This window comes from Notothenia coriiceps, unplaced genomic scaffold (genome assembly GCF_000735185.1).
Source record: "Notothenia coriiceps isolate Sejong01 unplaced genomic scaffold, NC01 NC01_scaffold00017070, whole genome shotgun sequence".
NCBI classification, from domain to species: domain Eukaryota; kingdom Metazoa; phylum Chordata; class Actinopteri; order Perciformes; family Nototheniidae; genus Notothenia; species Notothenia coriiceps.
In genome coordinates, this window is record NW_011349771.1 from 155,830 (window position 1) to 174,431 (window position 18,602).

At 41.1% G+C, this 18,602-nt stretch overlaps 2 protein-coding genes across 3 annotated transcripts; one reads left to right on the forward strand and one right to left on the reverse strand.

Annotated features, from left to right (window-relative positions):
* Window positions 1-511: 511 nt before the first annotated feature.
* nfkbie (nuclear factor of kappa light polypeptide gene enhancer in B-cells inhibitor, epsilon) lies at window positions 512-8,200 on the reverse strand. Its single transcript, XM_010776501.1, has 6 exons — window positions 7,512-8,200; window positions 4,784-4,886; window positions 3,091-3,301; window positions 2,398-2,486; window positions 1,468-1,716; window positions 512-1,368 (listed from the first exon to the last, which is right to left on the reverse strand). The coding sequence occupies exons 1-6, from the start codon at window positions 7,817-7,819 to the stop codon at window positions 1,300-1,302; spliced, it is 1,029 nt and encodes a 342-aa protein (XP_010774803.1). The 5' UTR covers window positions 7,820-8,200; the 3' UTR covers window positions 512-1,299.
* Window positions 8,201-10,330: 2,130 nt separating this feature from the next.
* On the forward strand, window positions 10,331-16,765 carry tmem151ba (transmembrane protein 151Ba). 2 transcript variants are annotated; one of them, XR_798883.1, is made up of 3 exons: window positions 10,331-10,926; window positions 14,159-16,223; window positions 16,266-16,765. XR_798883.1 is itself a non-coding variant. In XM_010776502.1 (2 exons), the coding sequence occupies exons 1-2, from the start codon at window positions 10,843-10,845 to the stop codon at window positions 15,599-15,601; spliced, it is 1,527 nt and encodes a 508-aa protein (XP_010774804.1). In that variant the 5' UTR covers window positions 10,331-10,842; the 3' UTR covers window positions 15,602-16,765. The 2 variants fall into 2 exon arrangements, 1 of the variants encoding a protein (XP_010774804.1); XM_010776502.1 differs by having other exon boundaries at window positions 14,159-16,765.
* The last annotated feature ends 1,837 nt before the right edge of the window (window positions 16,766-18,602 follow it).

Sequence of the window (18,602 nt, forward strand, 5' to 3'; positions counted from 1 at the left end):
GTCACAGTCAAACCCTCAGAGCACCATTCACCTGACCATGATCACCACAGATTACGGATCATTATTTCCCTGTGCATGACAGTTTGTTAGCTTATTATCCAGCATGCTTTGTTGTTGTTATGTGTTTATAATAAAGGTTACAGCTGAGTGGAATTTTCAGACGTTCCACAGCCATTGTATTATTGGAGCCATTGCTTACAGGCAAACAAAAGGGTACACCTGAAAGTAGCTTACAGGAAGCACAGAACTGTTTATATGGAAGAGTCTTGTCGTTATTAACTGTATTGATGTATGATCAGATTTTTTTGCTGCACACAAATCACAGTAGTGCTTCACGGTATAGCCTATAAAAGGGCTCATTTAATTACTGTCTCCTGTTTGCACGCCCAAAATATCTTTGATTAACCCTTTTGATAAAGCTGGAGCTATCTGTGAGGAGCAGATGGTGGATAATGTCTCTTTTTAAAATGTACCTAAGATTCCAGTAACCCAGAAAAGCATACAACATGCATGAGTTTTCTTACCATTTTATTACAAAATCAACGGCTTATATTAACTAGACAGGGCAGTGTAATTACAAAACAAAGTACAGGAACAGTTTACTGCAGATTAAGGATAGCATGAGATAAATAGAGAAAACCGCTTGACTAGATTACATGAAGTAGCAAAGCTGAAAAATCACAAAGGAGGAAGCTGCATTTTGTGTTATATATTATATTTTTATACGGGCTATCGGATTCCTAAGAAAAAGCAGTGATTAGATGTCCTTGGGATAGTTAGTTTGACATTTATTTTCTGATTACATTCCTCAAAAAGTCTTTCTGTGATCGTCTGTAAGTTATTGGTGTGGCGAAAAGAAATGTTAAAAAAAATTATGTGGCTACAATGATGGCTGTGAAATAAAATGCAATCAAAGCACGGATAGAGTTTGAGAAACTGTGAAAAAAAGCAATTTGAATGTCCAATATTTAAACTACAAATCGGTTGATGTGATTAAGAGGTAGTATCTTTCATGTTCATTTAAAATGTGGATTTGGGATTCGCATTGAGGTTATTGCAATACATCTGAATCACTCTTCGTTAGGGGGAAGTCCTATTTTGTGTTGCACTCGTTTGTCTAGATAATGGATAAATACACATCAAATCAGAATGTTCTAGAAATAGAGGCACTATTTAACAAAAAAAAGTTAGCTAAAAATTCTGTTTTTTTTTCCTTTTGTTTTCTTTTTAAAATCAAATATCTCCACTCACATGAAGCTCCAGGCAATTTAATAAATGTTGTTAAGCCTAAGATTTTGCTCAAAACTTCACGCTGACCACCGACCTCCCGGAGATCTGGATGTCATCAAAAGGAAAAAGAGCCAGAATCTGAAAGACAAGGACACAAAAGATGTTCAAATGTGTATTCTGATCCATGTCGGTAGTCTCCGCTGATGTACCTGTAACTTTTAAATCACAATAACTCACGTCATCGTTGCCGTCGGCCAAATCCAGCGCTGTTTCGTCCTCCATGTTTCGCAACATTGTGTCGGCGCCGGACTGGCAGAGCAGGTTGGCGATGGCGGCGTCTTGTCTCCCGACGGCGAGATGCAGCGACGTGCAGCCGTTGAACATGGCAGCGTCCACGTCGGCTCCGCAGCTGAGCAGCAGCTTCACTGACGTGATGTCGTGCAGCTCCGTGGCGAGATGAAGAGCGGTTTTCCCGCTGGTTCCTTCCTGTGAGCGCCGTGGATGGAAAATAGCAATGAGGAATTCCACAGATACACAAATGGCACACTACCATGAAGTTGTTCAATTGAATTTGTATAATTGGTTTGTTTGACATATTTCTGTTTCCAAATATGTATTTTACATTTTGCATTCTTAAAAGCTGGAAAGAAAAGGCCACAGATAGTCACATTGTAAGGATAATAATGTACCGGATGTAAGCACTGTGATATGTTTGGCTGCTGATTTAAAGTGAGAGGAATGTCTGGGGTAGTTTTGGGACTGACTGCCAGCCCAGCCTAATCATATCTGGGATCTAATTATGTCCTATGAATCCGGCTCATATCACTATCAGCATTGCACAGGTGCAGCAGATTTATAGTCCAGAACACAACATAAGGCCAGTAAACACAGTGTGAAAGAGATAAGTGTGATTATAAATACTGACACATTGCTGGCTCATAGGAGGGATCCTCGGGGAAACCCAAGATCAGACTAATCAAGCAGACTTTAATGACTATGACATTTAGATCTAATCTCATAAGTGGCAGCTGAGTCGGGGCTGCAGGTACAGGTTAGATATCATGGCAATTTAAACATTATTTAAAGGGTTATTTTAACTGCATTACAAAAAAACTTTTAAATAATAACAATATTTAATCAATTTATAATCCTTATGATGCAACTAACCTGGATGTTCAAGTCTGCTTCTTTTTTCACTAGGAGCTTCATTATCGGATGTTGCCTGTTCAGCGCAGCCAAGTGAAGACAAGTGAGACCTGCAAGTAAAAAACTTAATGAGATGTGGGGACATGGGGGGGCTCTCTTTCAGGGCAAAAGAGACTGAAAGATTCATCCAATAAAAGTACAAATACAAACTGGTTGCCCACTGCTCCTAGTACTAGGATGGGTTACAAGCAGAGAACAGCTTTGACTGTGTGTGCATGTGTGACACAGAGAGGGTTTCATCCTCCGATTCTATCCATCTATCTGATTGTATACAACTGATTATGTTCTGGCATTCAAATATGTATGCAAAAAAACACAAATGAACATTTTGTGGGTGACCAATATATCACAGACTTTTGAATCTGGACAGTTTACAAAACCGACTTCGGTAGATACATTTCAAATGTTTCCTTTGAAGCTGTAGTAGTTGAGAAATAGCAACCAAGTTCCTTATTTTCTTTAAAGAGCTGACAACAATAGCCTTGCCTTGAAAGCACAAGAACGCTCTGTGACATTTCGACACACTTAACAGAGTTGCACAATCTTGGGAAGTTCAACGTCAGCTACTCAAAACAAAAAACCACACAGATGGTGCAGTCAGTTAAAAATGTCTCCAAGTAAAAGCAGTGATGCAGCAGTCAGTGTTTTCCTCACCTCTCCAGTTCTGGATCTCGAGGACCGGGGCCATCTTGCTGGGGGAAACGTCTCGGGTCATCTCCGTGGCGCACTCTGTCTGCCCGTGCTGGCAGGCCACGTGCAGCGCGGTGTTCCCCTCCTGGTCCTGCAGCTCAAGCCCCGCCCCCTTCTCCACCAGTTGCTTCACCACCGCCGGCAGATTCAGATAGGTAGCCAGGTGCAAAGCCGTCTGAATTATAAAAGGATGTGTGATACAGTCAGATCTGCAAGTCTCTGGTTAAATAGATTTTTGAAACTAAGGGAATCACTTTTTGATCGGCAAAAACATTTGATAATCAATTAGTTGTTCTAGTCAATTATCAAGCAAAAATATTTACAACTTTACTTCAGATTTATAACATTGTCCATGTAATGTCTTTGGATTTTGGACTACTAAAAACCCACAATATTCCCTCATTTTATTCAGAAAAAAATTAATCTAAAATGAAAAATGATTTGTTTTATGATAAAAATTACATTTTCATTCCTAATTTAAGTAATTATCTCGAAGATGTTAAGTTAAATTAATGTCTATTTGCTCACTATTGCTGAATAAGGTAACAACTGTAACTGAGCCTTTAGGCCATTGAATAATCTATTCTAATGTTTATAAAGCTGCAGTGATTTGATGAACAAACCTTAACATTTTCAGCACAAAACAAACTCAATTACTTCAAAAAAAAAATCAGATCCTGGTTTCATACAAAATGATGAAAAAAAGACTTCTTTATCAAAACGACAATTGTTTGTTTTTGCTTCCCCTAGAAAGAGATCTGTAGTATTAAAGCATTGCTGTTACCACCGTAGATGTGTGCAGTCATTGTCCTTCAACACTGCCACTTCTACTTATGTCATAGCATTTCCCAGAATGCCTTTGAATAACAACCAGAGAACAGGTCTGTACCTGTTGCATTCAGATGGACTCTTTATTCATATGTAATTCAACAGAGAAACACTCCAGCTGAGCAAGTTGCACCTCCTGTCCAAAACAAAGAAGTGGTAACGGCTGCACGGCAGTCTGATCTACTGAGGCTGCTGTGGGTGGAGAATTAGAGATCTGCTATGGCTTGACTTTATGATCATTTATCATCAGTAAGACTGAAGGTGTACCACATAATAGAACTGCAAAAAAGGCGCTTGTTCATTTCAATGCATCAAGGGAATTTCTTTTAAAAAACCTAAAGGGGTTACGCTTCTTTCAAATGTGAGGTCTTAGAATGACTACTGAGAGGAAATTGGGCAATCAACATGTCTGAGACTACCTGAGTCACAGCATGAAGTGCTGAATCTTCACTTCAGACGTTTCCTTTTGACAGTTCTGTTAGTTTGACCTTCACTTTGGTTTTTATACTAGCAAGAGTCTGGTCTGACATCTTGAAGGAACAATTCCTCCACCCACATCCACACAAGGATACTCTCCACAGCTCCCTGTTGTACCATTTCTAGAGGAGGTAGAGGAGGGGAGTTTCCATTTAGAGTCCCTTATGAGCTCACACTGGAACCACCCACAGTGACGTCCCTGAGAGAGGACGGACTGTGAATAAAGAGGAACAACAGTACTCTGGAAGTACAGAGATATACATCATCCGCTCCACAATCAAGATACTGCGTGGAAGTCACTTTGGATGCAAAATTCCCCCTTTGGTTTTTGAAAGATTTATGTTGCACTTACCTGGTATAAATTATTTTGGATGTCCAGGACTTCTTTTGGGAATATCTGTATCAACTGTTTGGAGATGATTTCCTCTGCATGGATGATCGATAAGTGCAGGATGCTGCAGAAGTGACAAAGAAACATTTACATATGTATTCATCGTGCTTGCACAAGCCTGAACGTTTACTTAGTTTGGCATTGAGCAATCGTCACCCACAAAAGCAGTAGTTGCCTCACAATTTCCCTCAGTATTCATCTCAAGAGGCTACCTCAAAATGTTACATCTCGTGGGCTGAATGGCAAGAGTTAGTAATTGGGGTATGGGGCAATAACATTTTTAGAACAAATAGCATAGTGTGTTGATAAAGTCAGGTATAAGTGGTTGACAAAAAACACCCTAACCTCAAAACTGCTGTGGAAAGTTGAACCAAACAAATGTGCGAATCAAGCAGGAAATGGCACCAAAGCATCAGTGCTTAATTTAAACTAAACTAGAACAACACAAATAGATCTATCTGTAAAGTGATTTGAATGGGTTTATAGCAAGGTTTAAGTTGCTCATATTTCAGGCTTCAAAGCAATACAACGCAGGATGAGGACGTTATTGTATTGAAGTATTTATAAAGTACTAGAAACTGCGTCTTACTGCAGTCACTGTGCTCTCTTAAAGCTCAGCAGTGAGTTTAAATGTCAAGTCGGAGACAGACAGTGTGGGATTAAACAACGCCACTGCACAGACATCATGTCATTCACACATTAGTTTGAACTAGTTTGAACTTTAGTGCTCCATTGAGATACTGTTATTTTGTGTTGGCATTTAAGTCCGTCTAGAAAAGAAATGAAGGGAAACGCTAACATTCCCTTTATTATCAACAAATGAATGATAAATGAATAAAAGTATATAGTATCTGATTGATTCAACACATACCTGCCTGCAATAAAATAGCAAAGCATGATGTATGCATTGACTGATTTGTATCGCATTGTATTTGTTTGCTATTCTCTAACACTGAACTCTCAAACCCTGATCTACATTTCTGGGTTTTTTAACAATTATATGACTTTTTATAGACCCTCCACTAATCTATTAATCAAGAAAATAATGAATGAATTGATAATACAAATACACTTTGTTACAGACCTACTAGTTTATCCAGTTTAATGTCACTACTGACTGTTTTAAATGTGTAAACCAAAGCATTTGGCCCACTTTAGAGTCAACCCCTTGAGCAATCCTTTTAGTTTGAAAGGGATTTCCTGGTTTGACTAAGACGTGAATGAATAAGAACTAAAGAGTCCCACGGGGGAAACAGTAATGTTTGCATGATACTCTTTCACAGGCTCAGTCAGTTTGCGTTGTTTCAGGTGTTTTTCCCCCCTCCCAAGTATCTATAGTTAGGATGTGAGAATGAAACCATCTGTGGCTCCAACAACCAGCAAGCGGAAATGAAAAGAGGTCAAAGACACAACAACAGTTCTACTACGCTGGGACTACATCAATCACTGGATTACACTACAGGCTGCAGGAGTCATTAACAGCTCTGCTTCACCTCAAAACAGACTGATGACATGGCAACAAAAGAAGAGTGGGTCACACAAGAAACTACTGATAACACTGTGTGGAGGGGGTTGAGGTATTTGGATTGTGTGCAAAAAAAAAAGCAGCAGTTTCATTGACTCAAACTGAAAGAATAAACAGCCATTGTGACGACAAGTAACACACTGACATTTACAGATGTCTGCTGTGGTAGAAGAAGAAAGAAAGCAGCTGGTGAATTGTGGGATACATCAATAAAAACATGCACACACTGTCCTATCCTGATCAACAAGTTTTCTGGATCGAATCCGTCCTAAGTGCTGCCTCAAAGCATGTGCTTTGTCTGAGCTGCATGGGGAAGTCCAGGCCTATCTGTTTCACTTCTGTTTTCTCACTGAGCAACGCCTCACAGTAGTGCATCCACATTCATGACACGGACACAGTTCATTTAAAAAGAGTCTCACACTGTTTGAAATCCCCTGCAAAACCAGTATCACATGAAGAGCTGTGGCTAACATGCTGTGTGATTTACAGTCTCCACTAACTTCTATATATGGATGTTTCCACCATCTGATCAAATTGAGTGAGATATAAAAGACATTTGTTGCTTGCACTCCCAGAGCTGAAACAACAGAACAATAACCAGCAACTACTTTTATATTGAAGTTTTCAAGCAAAAAAGGCCCAATCTTCTCTAGTTTCATCTTATCAAATGTGATCTGTTGCTTTTCTCAGTTATATATCTTTGAAAACTGCATAACTTTGGGGCGCACACCTGGACTTTGGGAATTTTATTACGGGCATTTTTCCTTAATTCTGACATTTCGAGAAAAAGAAAACTGATCATGGTAGACAATAATAGTTATAGGTTGCAGCCCTAATAACCAGAGCTACTGTTGTCAAAAAAGAACAATGCACAGTGCTAAATATACAACTTTGCGATGTTCAGAGAAAAAGGGGTGGACATTTTCAAAATACATACATTCTGGGGTAAACATTTTTTAAAACTGCATTTCTCTTCCAACCTTGTTCTTTATAGGATACTGCAGACTACTTCATAATAGACTTGTTGAAATGGTTCAAACTTAAACGAGAAATAAAATTGCAAGGCACCATGTTTAGTATGTATCGTTGGGCCTTTCAGCAAAGACCCAGGAAAGCTCAGAAAATATTAAATAAATACATAAATAACTGAGAGAATAAACATACGTGTCTCCATCTTCAGTGATAGTTGTGAGCAAGTTCTCCTCCTGTTCAGAGAGTTCAGAGCTCGGTGCTTGCTCCTCCAGCGTGTAGCCCTCTACTATATCCGTCAGACTCTCCACCGTGATGGACGAGGACTCATAAGCCGAGTCGAGGCGCTCCTCCACGACGAAAAGCTTGTCCCTCGGCCCGCTGAAGTCGACGCTCGGCTCCCGGGGCTCCTCAGACTTCAGTATGGAGCGGTAGGAGTCGATGCCCGAGTCTGTGCGGTTATCCTCCAGCGACTCATCTTTCCTGCAGTCGTCGCTCGCCATGGTGGTGTTTCTCTGGGTTTCCCCCTCCCTCCTTCCCCGAGGATTTAGAGGCTACTTGCGGGCTTTCGGTGCTCTGTGACCGGACTCCGAGGAAACCACGGCTCCTTTGTGAAACCAGAGGAAGGAGCCACTAACCGATAATACATTACCCCCCAGCGACAGGCCCTCTTCACCTTTGATCAATTGTAGACTGTTTACAAGTTTACTAAAGTCATGTCAGATTTTCGTGGGTTAAAAACAAGTAAGAAGAGGCGAAACGGCCACCCGTCGTCTAGATATCCGGTAACAGCATGAGCTCCGGGCGCAGAGCATATGAGCAATGAAAGGCGATAAGCTGACATGTGAAAGGCGAAGCTGTTTTTGTCACGCGGGGGAATCCCCAGTGCGCGCGAACGTAAACACACACTATAAACGCGCGCGCACACATTCACTTCAACTGGAACAGCGTCAAGGTTCAACAGAGTAAAAGCGGAAGAAGTGCGATTTTCAAAATAAAACTGTTATAGATATTTGTAATTAAAGGTCCATGTCATGGCCATTTCTACTGATCATAATTCCATTGTTGAGGTATACTAAAATAAATGTACATTGTGCAATACCTGGTGAATACACATACAATACAAAGATGCTGTATGAGAATCCAATGTGATTTTGGAAAATTACACACTTTAAATCTATTCTAGTATAGACCTCAACAATGGAAATATGATCAGTAGAAATGGCCATGACATGGGACCTTTAAGATTAAACACATTTATTTCATTTGGGAACACACACATATATGGAGTTGGCCAGATGTGTGTAAATTACTGTTCATGGTCATTTGAAAAGAATTGTCGGACAAACACACAAACAGAGCGGAACTGAGCAAAGCACAAACACAGACGTCAGCATGTGCCTTGTGGACCGGACATCTCCTTCATAAAACGAGGAATAGGGGGAATAATCGGGCAGTTCGATGTGTGTAGACTCAGAGGTGTGTGTGTGTGCGTGTAGAGGTGTGTGTGGCTATAACTAAGCAGCCTGCAGTCGCTCTTTAGCTGTTCTAATTAAGGTAAACACAGCGAAGGCTGTGTGTAAAAGGCACAGCTCCACTTCTGGCGAACCTGTAACTTTCTTGTGTACACGAGAACGTATCTCTTGCGCAAGAGAAAGTATATCGTGATGAGCAAAACCATGTCACTTGGCCCAGGTGGTTTCCACAGAACGGACAAAACATGTTTAACGACATTAAACACACTCGTACCGTCCATAGGTTTGATTCTCTAGTTTGTTAAAGTGTTTCGGCAAATGTTAAAGTGTTTATCTTTAGCTTTGTAAAAGTGTTTCACATCTTGTTAATTTGTTTTTGTTAATGTTAAATAGTTTTTTCTTTGGTAAAAGTGTTTTGCTCATGTAATTTTGTTTTAGAAAATGTAAATTTGTCTCAAGCTTTGTTAAAGTGTTTCACACTTTGTAATTGTCGATGGCACCTCTCAGCCACCGTACAAAGGGTACACCTTAAGTTATTGAATAAAAGATTATATAAATAAATAAAAAGATTGAGAGTGTAGACTTGTGACCTCGGTCTTTATAAAATCCAGGTTTTGGCCCTGCTCAAATTGTGTAATGACAAACTGTGTCAATTTGACATTACAGAACTTCCCAAGGAATGCAATAATGTTTTGCATAGTTTTGCTGGAGCTACAGTGTATTGCCTTTGATACATTGATACAATAACCAAGGTGAGACCCATGTGTGCAATGTTTGGCAGAGGTTGTATACATGATAAAATAACACATGTGAGCAGAGTTTAAGTTTGCAGTTTTTGACCTCCAAAAAGTTCAGGAATAACACAGCTGTAATTTTTTGTTTCCTCTTCCATCTTGAAATGCTTGTTGTGGTTTGGCCTTTAGAGGGCTCACTTACATGGCTACTGCTCAGGGCCAGATTCATAGTCTATAAAACAATACTGACTGGCAGAGAGAAACGTCTACTGCCAAGAGCTGCCATCTGTTTCCATAATATCTATAATGTTGAGTTTACTTATTACATTTTATGCCAGCAGTCCAGTCCAATGTCCATCCTGTGGGCTATTGTAAACAAGGGTATGTGTGCCAGGATTGTCTGGTAATGGTTTGAATAAATAGTGCTGTGGAGACAGAAATGGCAAGAGTTGAGAAGTCAAACAAGCTAATTAATCAGTGATGTGTGATTAAACAGCAGAACTAACTTTTTTTGAATTTTGTTTATGTATGTATTTTGTTTATGTACGTATTCTAACTATAAAAATGCACAAAATTGTAATATCCTATCAACATTATGTTGTTATGGTATATGTGTAATACTATGTTTGATTATGATATAAAATGCCGAGCTTTAGCCTAATTAGCGGTTTTTCCAGCAATAACCGTACTGTGATCATAAAGTCAGCAAGCCCACTTTTTTTTTTAAAGGGGATAATATTATGATAAGTGGTCCTCACAGATAAGGTGATGCAGCTGATGAGATGCAGGGGGTGGGTTTCTTTTTGCAACACCGCCTCTGTTTTGTGATTCTGTTGAACAGGGATGTGTGTGTATGTGTATTTGTGTGCGTGTGTGTGTGTTATTTACATTGTGGTGTCGGGGTGTCTGCTCACACGTGCCTGTCGTCTTTGTCCTGCTCCACAGCTCTACTGGCTGCCATGGGCACTGCTGCCTTCAGGGACAGGAGCTCACTGCCGCCTTCACCATTTCCAAACATCGCATCCTTTGCAGCAATCTTCACCAGCATCTAGTCGGTGCACCGCGGGGGAGTACCAGGCTATTCTGCGCTTCATGCGAGGCACAATGCAAGGATTCCCGTAGGCGATTCACCCAGCGAAGTCTGCCCACCTGGAGGACCAAGGAAGGATGCGTGTTTTCAGCGGTTGGGCTCCGGCCGGACGGGTCTGTTTTGGATGATGCGCAGAGGGGTTTTCTGCGTATTTATGTTTCACCCCGATTTGGAAAACCCCCATTCCATCTGGAGACCCATGACCCGGTTTGGGTACCGTTATCACCATGTCCCCAGCATCGGCTGCCACGGCCAGTGAGAGCAGCACCACCACCCTCCCAGAAGAGCAGCCGGACAGCCCCCGAGAGGAGGTGAGGAAACATTGTTTGTCTGCGATGTGAAGGCCAATTTTCTTGCCCAAAGCATGCACTTTAGGGGCAAATTCATCTTTTAATTAGGGTGATATATTCATTGGGAATCCCAATAATTTCATGAAAATCAGCTTTTTTACATTAGGGTTTAATTGGGGCCAGTTTACATCAAGCACTTGGAATAAGTTGTATTAATACAGCTGTTTATAATATGCAGTCATAAGTGAATCTGTGCGTCCGAGCGCGCACCCGAGAATGTGAACGTGCATGGACCTACTCCTGTTTGTCCCATCTACAGATACGTTTCCAAAATGAGGTTTGGGGACCTCTTGTGTGTCCTACAAATGGTCTAAAAAGGCCCTGGAAGTAGTATACAATCCCAGTAATTGTTCAAATGATAACATATAATAATGGCTTTTTTCTTTAAAAATGTCACAACAGTTTTTCCCATAAATAAACTCCCAACAGGGACTAAATCAATGTGGGTTAGTTACTTTAAAGGCAAAGACTTAAACTCTCTGTGCCAACAGGCGTGACATGTTAAATTAACCAAACCTATTCTGTTGCGTACCTTGTGTTGACACCATTATAACAGGCTGGTTCAAATGTTTCCTGCATGGGGACATGTTGATTAAATAGGGATCTTTTCTGTGTGTAAGAAATGAAATATTTCTTCCTCTTTCACTGTGTTTACTTCCCCTTCAAACACACATGTTGGATAGGTTACATATCCATTACACAAGAGTTTTTTTTATATAACTCCCGCTGGTCTTATTATGTCAAGGGAGAGTGTTCATGAGTGAGAGAGGCACTTAGTTAAGGCCGGGCGCCAACCACTGTGGATGAGTCTCATGAACTGTGAAGCTTCTCCGTTCTTAATTAAAAAAAAGGAAATCTAAAATATTGATTACATTTCATAACCAGCTTTTTTATGGATTTAATTCTTCCTGTGTAAACAACAACTTTTCATTTTACTCTAAGGCTCTTTAATTGAGGAAACGTAACGCATCTATATAATGTAATGGTCTAGTAAAAGCCAAAATATTTACTGGGAATTCCAAAGGTGCTGTTGTTTCCTGTACCTTGGTAAAAACTTGTTTGCATTTTTGTGTGAAGGGACATTCAATCAAATATGGCACAATTGCAAACAGATGCCAGATATAAAAAATAGCCTCCTGCCAGCTAAGGAGGCTTTTCCTATAACTTTAAAACATAATGTAAGAGCCGGGATTAGTAAGAATCTGGCAACACAAAATGAATCATGATACAAGGAGTAACGATTCAATACATTGCGATAAGGTGCAATGCTGATGCAGTTTTTTTAAATCTGCTTAAAAATCTGCTCATTTTTTAAAACCTTACAGTTCAACTTCATGATTTGTTATCTTTAAACAATCCACATTGGAGATAAAATGCTGGGTTTCCCCTCTCTCATTTGCTTTTGTGTCCCTGCGTGACAGACGTGTCAGGTAATTCCCGCCCTGTATGCTTATTAATAGCTTGGTCATGCTTTTCAACCGGGCCACAGGAATGTCTCTGTCTAAAACATCAGAAATGTGTTCAAGTCACTTCCTCGCTTGAATCCCATTATAATATCCATAATCAACAGATCTTTGATATGATCTCAATCAGGGAGTTTTAATTGAAGTTATTTTTAGTTCAGTTGGTCCTCATTTAAGCAATTCATCGTCGCTGATATCATTCTAGGCTCAAGGGTGAAACTAGCTTGTAATTGAATTATGTGCTCTTCACTTTAATGAACCTGAAAATGTCTATATTACTGCTGTTTCTCAATTATATTAGTTTAATTTAGAAGCACTTTTTAAATCAAATACTACCACAGTATATTTGGTTTCTTTCAAATGTGTCCATTCACACGACTATTCATTATTGGTTAAACAGAGGCTGTAAAGTGTAACATAAAGTATGTCATGTTATATATTGATTCTAGTTAGTGAGCGTGTGCAGGATGTTATTGAGCTAATATCCCTTCTGCGGTAGGTTCATCTCAAAAGGGGAATCCATGTTAATCCCTTTTACCCTTTGGGGTGTAGCCTTGGGTTGCTAAGGGACTCAGGGACCATGCGGCCAAGGTGGGGAAGATAATTATGGAGAAGAAACATCTATTATTTATGTTCGCCTGTCACTCGAAGAGCACACAGTTGACATAATGAATTCAATACATCAATGCAGTGGTGCTGGTTGTTGTGGTCACACGTATGCCCGGGATGACCTATGTGAGAGCTGGAGGAATAACCTTTTCTCTTTTTTTAACTGAGTAACTGCTGCTACAGTGCAAGTGTTAGATTCAGGAGGATGTGCCCAACTGTACTGTCTGTTATGCAAATAATTTCTTTTGTTATAATTCATCCTTCCTGGAGCTTTTGAATCTCTGCCAGGTCTGTGTAGCGTGTCGCTGTGCCCCACGGTGATAAAAGATGGCACCAGCTTTGTGCTGCCAGAGTCAAACGCCTGCTTCCTCTCTGGCTGGCTTGACATTAAGTGAGGGGTCCACCCCTCCAATGTATTTCTGCTCTTTTAGTTATTTTCTATCCTCAATACCACATTTAAATAAACCCATGCATCATGGTCAGGCAGAAGCTCCCGGTGTTCCGTACTGAAATTAACATATATACTTTATTTTGTCCTTTTGCATTAATCAGACTTTTTCCTTGAATTTGATTTAAAAAAAAAGTGGGTGAGTCTTCTGAATATAACAAGCACAGACCAAGGCATGAGCAAATGGCTGCCGGCTCATGCATAAACTATGCAAAAACACTTACAACGCAGAGTATTTCCTTAAATATTTTATATGCATGAGCCACTACATTTTAACCACTACTAACTTTATAACTGACTTGAATTTAGATCATACTAGGTCACACTTGTTAATGAACTTAATTCCAATTTTATATTAAAGTGTGTTATTACAAGTACTCGGGACAATAGGAACATTTCACAGGACATATTCACAAGAATTGACAGATAGTACAAACTGAATTTACCAAATGCATAAATTCTCTACCATGATGTGACAATATTCACTTATATCCTTATAATGGAAATTCACTATGATTGTTATTTATAGTGTTTTTTATTGCGACCTGTGGTACAATAGGTCATCGTCTCATGCTCAATTACTAACAGATGTTCCAATTTACTTTCAGGGAAGAATATAAACCGAACATATTTTCAATATTGTAAAATTGCTGTTTTCTTATCCTCTCTGTAGCAGCGGCCCCAGAAGCAGTCCCTGAGTAAATCCCTGTGTCAGGAGACTCACTGGAAATGCCTGCTGCTGTCCCTGCTGATGTACGGCTGCGTGGGGGTGATGGCCTGGTGCCAGGTGACCAAGGTCACACGCCTCTCCTTCGACAGCGCTTACAAGGGAAAGTCTATGATGTACCACGACAGTCCCTGCTCCAACGGCTACATCTACATCCCTTTGGCCTTCCTGGTCATGCTCTATGTGGTCTACCTGGTGGAGTGTTGGCACTGCTACACCAGGAACGACCTGCAGTACAAGGTGGATGTGGAAAGCGTGGCGGAGCGTATCCAGCGAATGCAGCAGGCTACGCCCTGCATCTGGTGGAAGGCCATCAGCTACCATTACATCAGGAGGACGCGGCAGGTGACGCGCTACCGTAACGGAGATGCCTACACCACCACCCAGGTCTACCACGAGCGAGTCAACACACACGTGGCTGAGGCGGAGTTTGACCACGGGAACTGTGGGGTTAAGGACATCGCGAAGCAGCTGCTGGGCATGGAGGACTTCCCTATCACCCGGCTGAGGTTCACTAAGTGCTTTAGCTTTGCCAATGTGGAGTCGGAGAACTCCTACCTGACGCAGCGGGCCAGTTTCTTCACAGATAACGAGGGCCAGGACGACTACATGGAGGCCCGTGAGGGGATGCACCTGAAGAATGTAGACTTTAAAGAGAACATGGTTGCCTTTTCTGACCCAAATCACCTTCCCTGGTATGCAGCCAACTCCACTTTCTGGGCGGCAGCTGCTTTCACGCTCTCCTGGCCGCTGCGCGTGCTGATAGAGTACCGCACGGCCTGTGTACACTACCATGTAGAGAAGCTGTTTGGCTTTGACTTTGTGCCAGCAACGCCATCTGAGGAGCAGCCACAATGCAGACACATCCCACGAGTCAACACGATCGACAGCACGGAGCTGGAGTGGCACATCCGATCCAACCAGCAGCTGGTGCCCAGCTACTCGGAGGCAGTTCTCATGGATCTGTCTCAGCTCTCGGGAAGCTCTAACAACCACTCTGTGTGTGGAGGTTACGACAGCTACAGGCAGAATTGTGAACGCTGCCACCGTGCCATCAGCAGCTCCTCCATCTTCTCTCGCAGCGCCCTCAGCATCTGCCACACAGGGAGCCCCCGAATCCCCTTCAGCGCCAGCCGCTTCTCTCTGGGTCGGCTGTACGGCTCGAGGCGGAGCTGCCTGTGGAGGAGCAGCGGGAGCCTGAACGAGCGGTCCTGCCCCAGAGAGAGCACTCGCTGCCTCTCAGGCCAGCAGAGCAGTGAGGAGAACCCTCCAGACTACCAGGACGCTCTCTGCTTCCCTGTGCTCATTGTGCATCGCAACGAGGGCTGCCTCAACCACGACCACCGCTCCCTGCACAGAAACGGCTCCTGTGTGGAGACTTCTCTATGACACACAGAGCACTCTGAGAATAGACTGTAGCAACACAGGAACAGAGGGGAAAGGGCTCGGCTAACACTGACTTCTGCTTCCCCCTTCTACAACATTGGTAACTCTACAAGTTACCACAAACAAGGATTTTTTTCTAATTTCTAAAGAAACTATAGCCTCAACAAACAAGAACCAGTACACATGGGAAAGTCCATGTAGCATAGTCTGGATAAAACAGACCTTATGCTGTTTATAAGACTGTTATAGGAAATATGGTTTTAAAGGACCAAAATGTGTCACATAATGTTGTACAGCGTTAACAAGGACAAGAGTCAAAGAACCAAGGAATACCAAGGGGATTCACATCCTACTGTAAATGCCATATTTGTAGATCTTAGTCACAGTCAAGGAATTGATGAGTAACATGAGTAGTATTTGAAGCCTATGGGTATGACTCAGCGGCAGCCTATTCAATTGCCAAGAGATGAAAGGAATAGGAATTATTGGACTTGTGAATGGGGAATAACATAAATATTTTGAAAATCATTGACTCACACTTCTTGTGAGTCAATTTGCTGAACTGTGAGGTAAAATGCAAAGATATCAGCCTTCTTGTCAATGCATAAGTTACACACGACGAGATGTTTTGCTGAAACAAAATACAGGTCTTAAGCCTCAAATTTAGCATAAAAAACATACACATGTTAAACGCTGGTTAAAATCTGTCATTCAAAGTCAATAATCAATTTTCTAAGTAATAGATTTCCACAGCTTAAAAAATGAATGTCGGATGCAGATGCAGAAATATCAAGTTAGCTGAAATTGGCTCGGCTGCGATGACATTATACTTCCTGGCTTCCTAAATATAGCAGCACAGTCGATAAATAATTTAGCACAGGAGGGCTAAAGGACACGAGATCTTCAAACTGAATAAATAACAACTTCTTCAAACTATCAATTACCAAATCATTTAACCTTTTTTTTACTACAAAATAATAAAACTTACCAGAATATGAATAGTTCAGAGTTAACTCAGCAAGTCTAAAAATCTCAAAGATGCATTTAATTTTATATTAGGCAATATTTCTATAGCTACCTCTTTGTTTAAGTGCCTAGCGATGAACTGCTACTGTAGAGCATAAGCTATCATAACTAAATTAATCTCATTTTAACATCACATCAAAACAAGTTGAATTCCTACCTGTAATAGCTCATTGGAGAAATGTGATATAAGTAATTTTCAACACACACAAGGTTAAAAAAATCTAAATGTTTTCAAATGATTCCCCTCATGATATAACCCATGCTCTCGTACACTGATGCTGCTGCTGATGCATATCAGAGAGCTTGCCATCAAAGATGCTGGAAATAGGCAGAGGCCTGGATTCACTACTGATAGTGTCAGATTTAATAATATGACATGATTACTTTAAAGAACATCCTCTGAAATGACCTCATGCAGTATGTTAGTCATGGCGAATATTATTGTACAGCCAAGCCATGCACAACAATAAATGGGAGGATACAAATCAGGCATGCCAAAACTGCCAAATATTAGGTAATTTAAACTATAGAATTAGAGAGATCAATGTAGAACTGCAGCCTACAACTCATAAGACCTGAAGGTGAAGATAAATTCATTCTCCCCCATTCCTTACGGCCATAAAAACCATTAGAATGTCCATGAATATTAAATATAATCTTGCCTGTGGTTGGACATATGGTGTTTCTTTCGTCACAACAATGACCCTGCACTGAACAGTTGTAAACAATTAGCCATACTCATTACATAGCATTTTTAGTTTGGAGTCGCAGACTATCTTTATAGCAACTGGGACCTCTCCAAGTAGCAGTCCACACTCCATATTTAAGTCTGTTCGGGGACTTGAACCGGCGACCCTACAGCTCCCAGTCCAAGCCCCTATATACTGTATATGATGCATTTCCACTGCAGCGCGTAGCACGGTTTAAGCGTGCCGTGCTAAACCCGGCCCGTTTTTCTTTTTCTTTTCCGCTAGGGGTAGTTCCGGCTCAGGGCTACTTTTTCACCTTTTTTCTGGGCCTCCAAAATCGAGGTTCTTACCAGGCCAATAACCGGGCTGAACATGCTAAAATAGTGACGTAAACACTCGACTGCTGAATGGTCAGAGAGAATCGCTGGCAAGGGGGCTACAACTACAACAAAAGGAACATATTTTACCGTGATTTAATTGTAATACACGTTTCAAAATTATGCCGAAGTAACAACATACTGATACCAGTTAGTAAAAAACATGAATTAATGCTTTGACAAGTCTGCAGACAGATGGCAGGCGAAAAACCTTTTAAAATGCGTGTTTTCTGAATGGAGATTGGCTAAGCTAACGTTGTAAATGCTCCGACCGTCCACACTCACAACAACGGCCTATACAGACATAAATAAACCAACGATTGTATTCGCCATGACACAGACAGTCTGTGGTTTTTACTTGTTTAACTTTTGTCTTGTTTCTGAACAGATATGAGGAGCTGTGAGGGCTAACAGCTAACGGCTGGTTTTGTGGTCCGCATTGAAGATGACGTCACGGCTCCGCCTACACTGCGTTACTATAGTTACTGCCCCAGCTACTAAACTGTAAAAACGCAGCATAAAGTGAGCCTGGCCTACCAAGGCCTAACTATACTGTACTAAGCCGTGCGAGGCCCTGCAGTGGAAATGCGCCATAAGATTGGTATTGATTTGTCATCTCACTCTCAGTAAGAAAACAAATAAGCATTTTTCACAAAAATGTCTAACTATCCATTAATGGATAAGAGGTGTTATGCTACGCAACGTTCAGCAGGAGACCAAATAAGACAGCGATTTAAATGCATTCATTAATACATTGAGATTCTCATTAAGGACATATCCCAGCATGCATTGGTCAAAAGGCATGCAATAATATACTGTCCGTGTACTGTGAGGTAAATTGTACAAATATAAGAACACCACAACAGCATGCAAAGTCCACAAGAAAAAAAAAGTAAAATCTATTTAGAAAAG

Bases quoted from the DNA above. Each gene is read 5' to 3' on its own strand.
- nfkbie (XM_010776501.1), bottom strand. From the start codon at position 7,819: ATGGCGAGCGACGACTGCAGGAAAGATGAGTCGCTGGAGGATAACCGC. The intron at 1,717-2,397 runs GTTAGTTGCATC...CGGCGCTCACAG, and splicing joins AAGCAGACTTGAACATCCAG to GAAGGAACCAGCGGGAAAAC. The intron at 1,369-1,467 runs GTGAGTTATTGT...CTTGTCTTTCAG, and splicing joins TGGCCGACGGCAACGATGAC to ATTCTGGCTCTTTTTCCTTT.
- tmem151ba (XM_010776502.1), top strand. From the start codon at position 10,843: ATGTCCCCAGCATCGGCTGCCACGGCCAGTGAGAGCAGCACCACCACC. The intron at 10,927-14,158 runs GTGAGGAAACAT...TCCTCTCTGTAG, and splicing joins CGGACAGCCCCCGAGAGGAG to CAGCGGCCCCAGAAGCAGTC.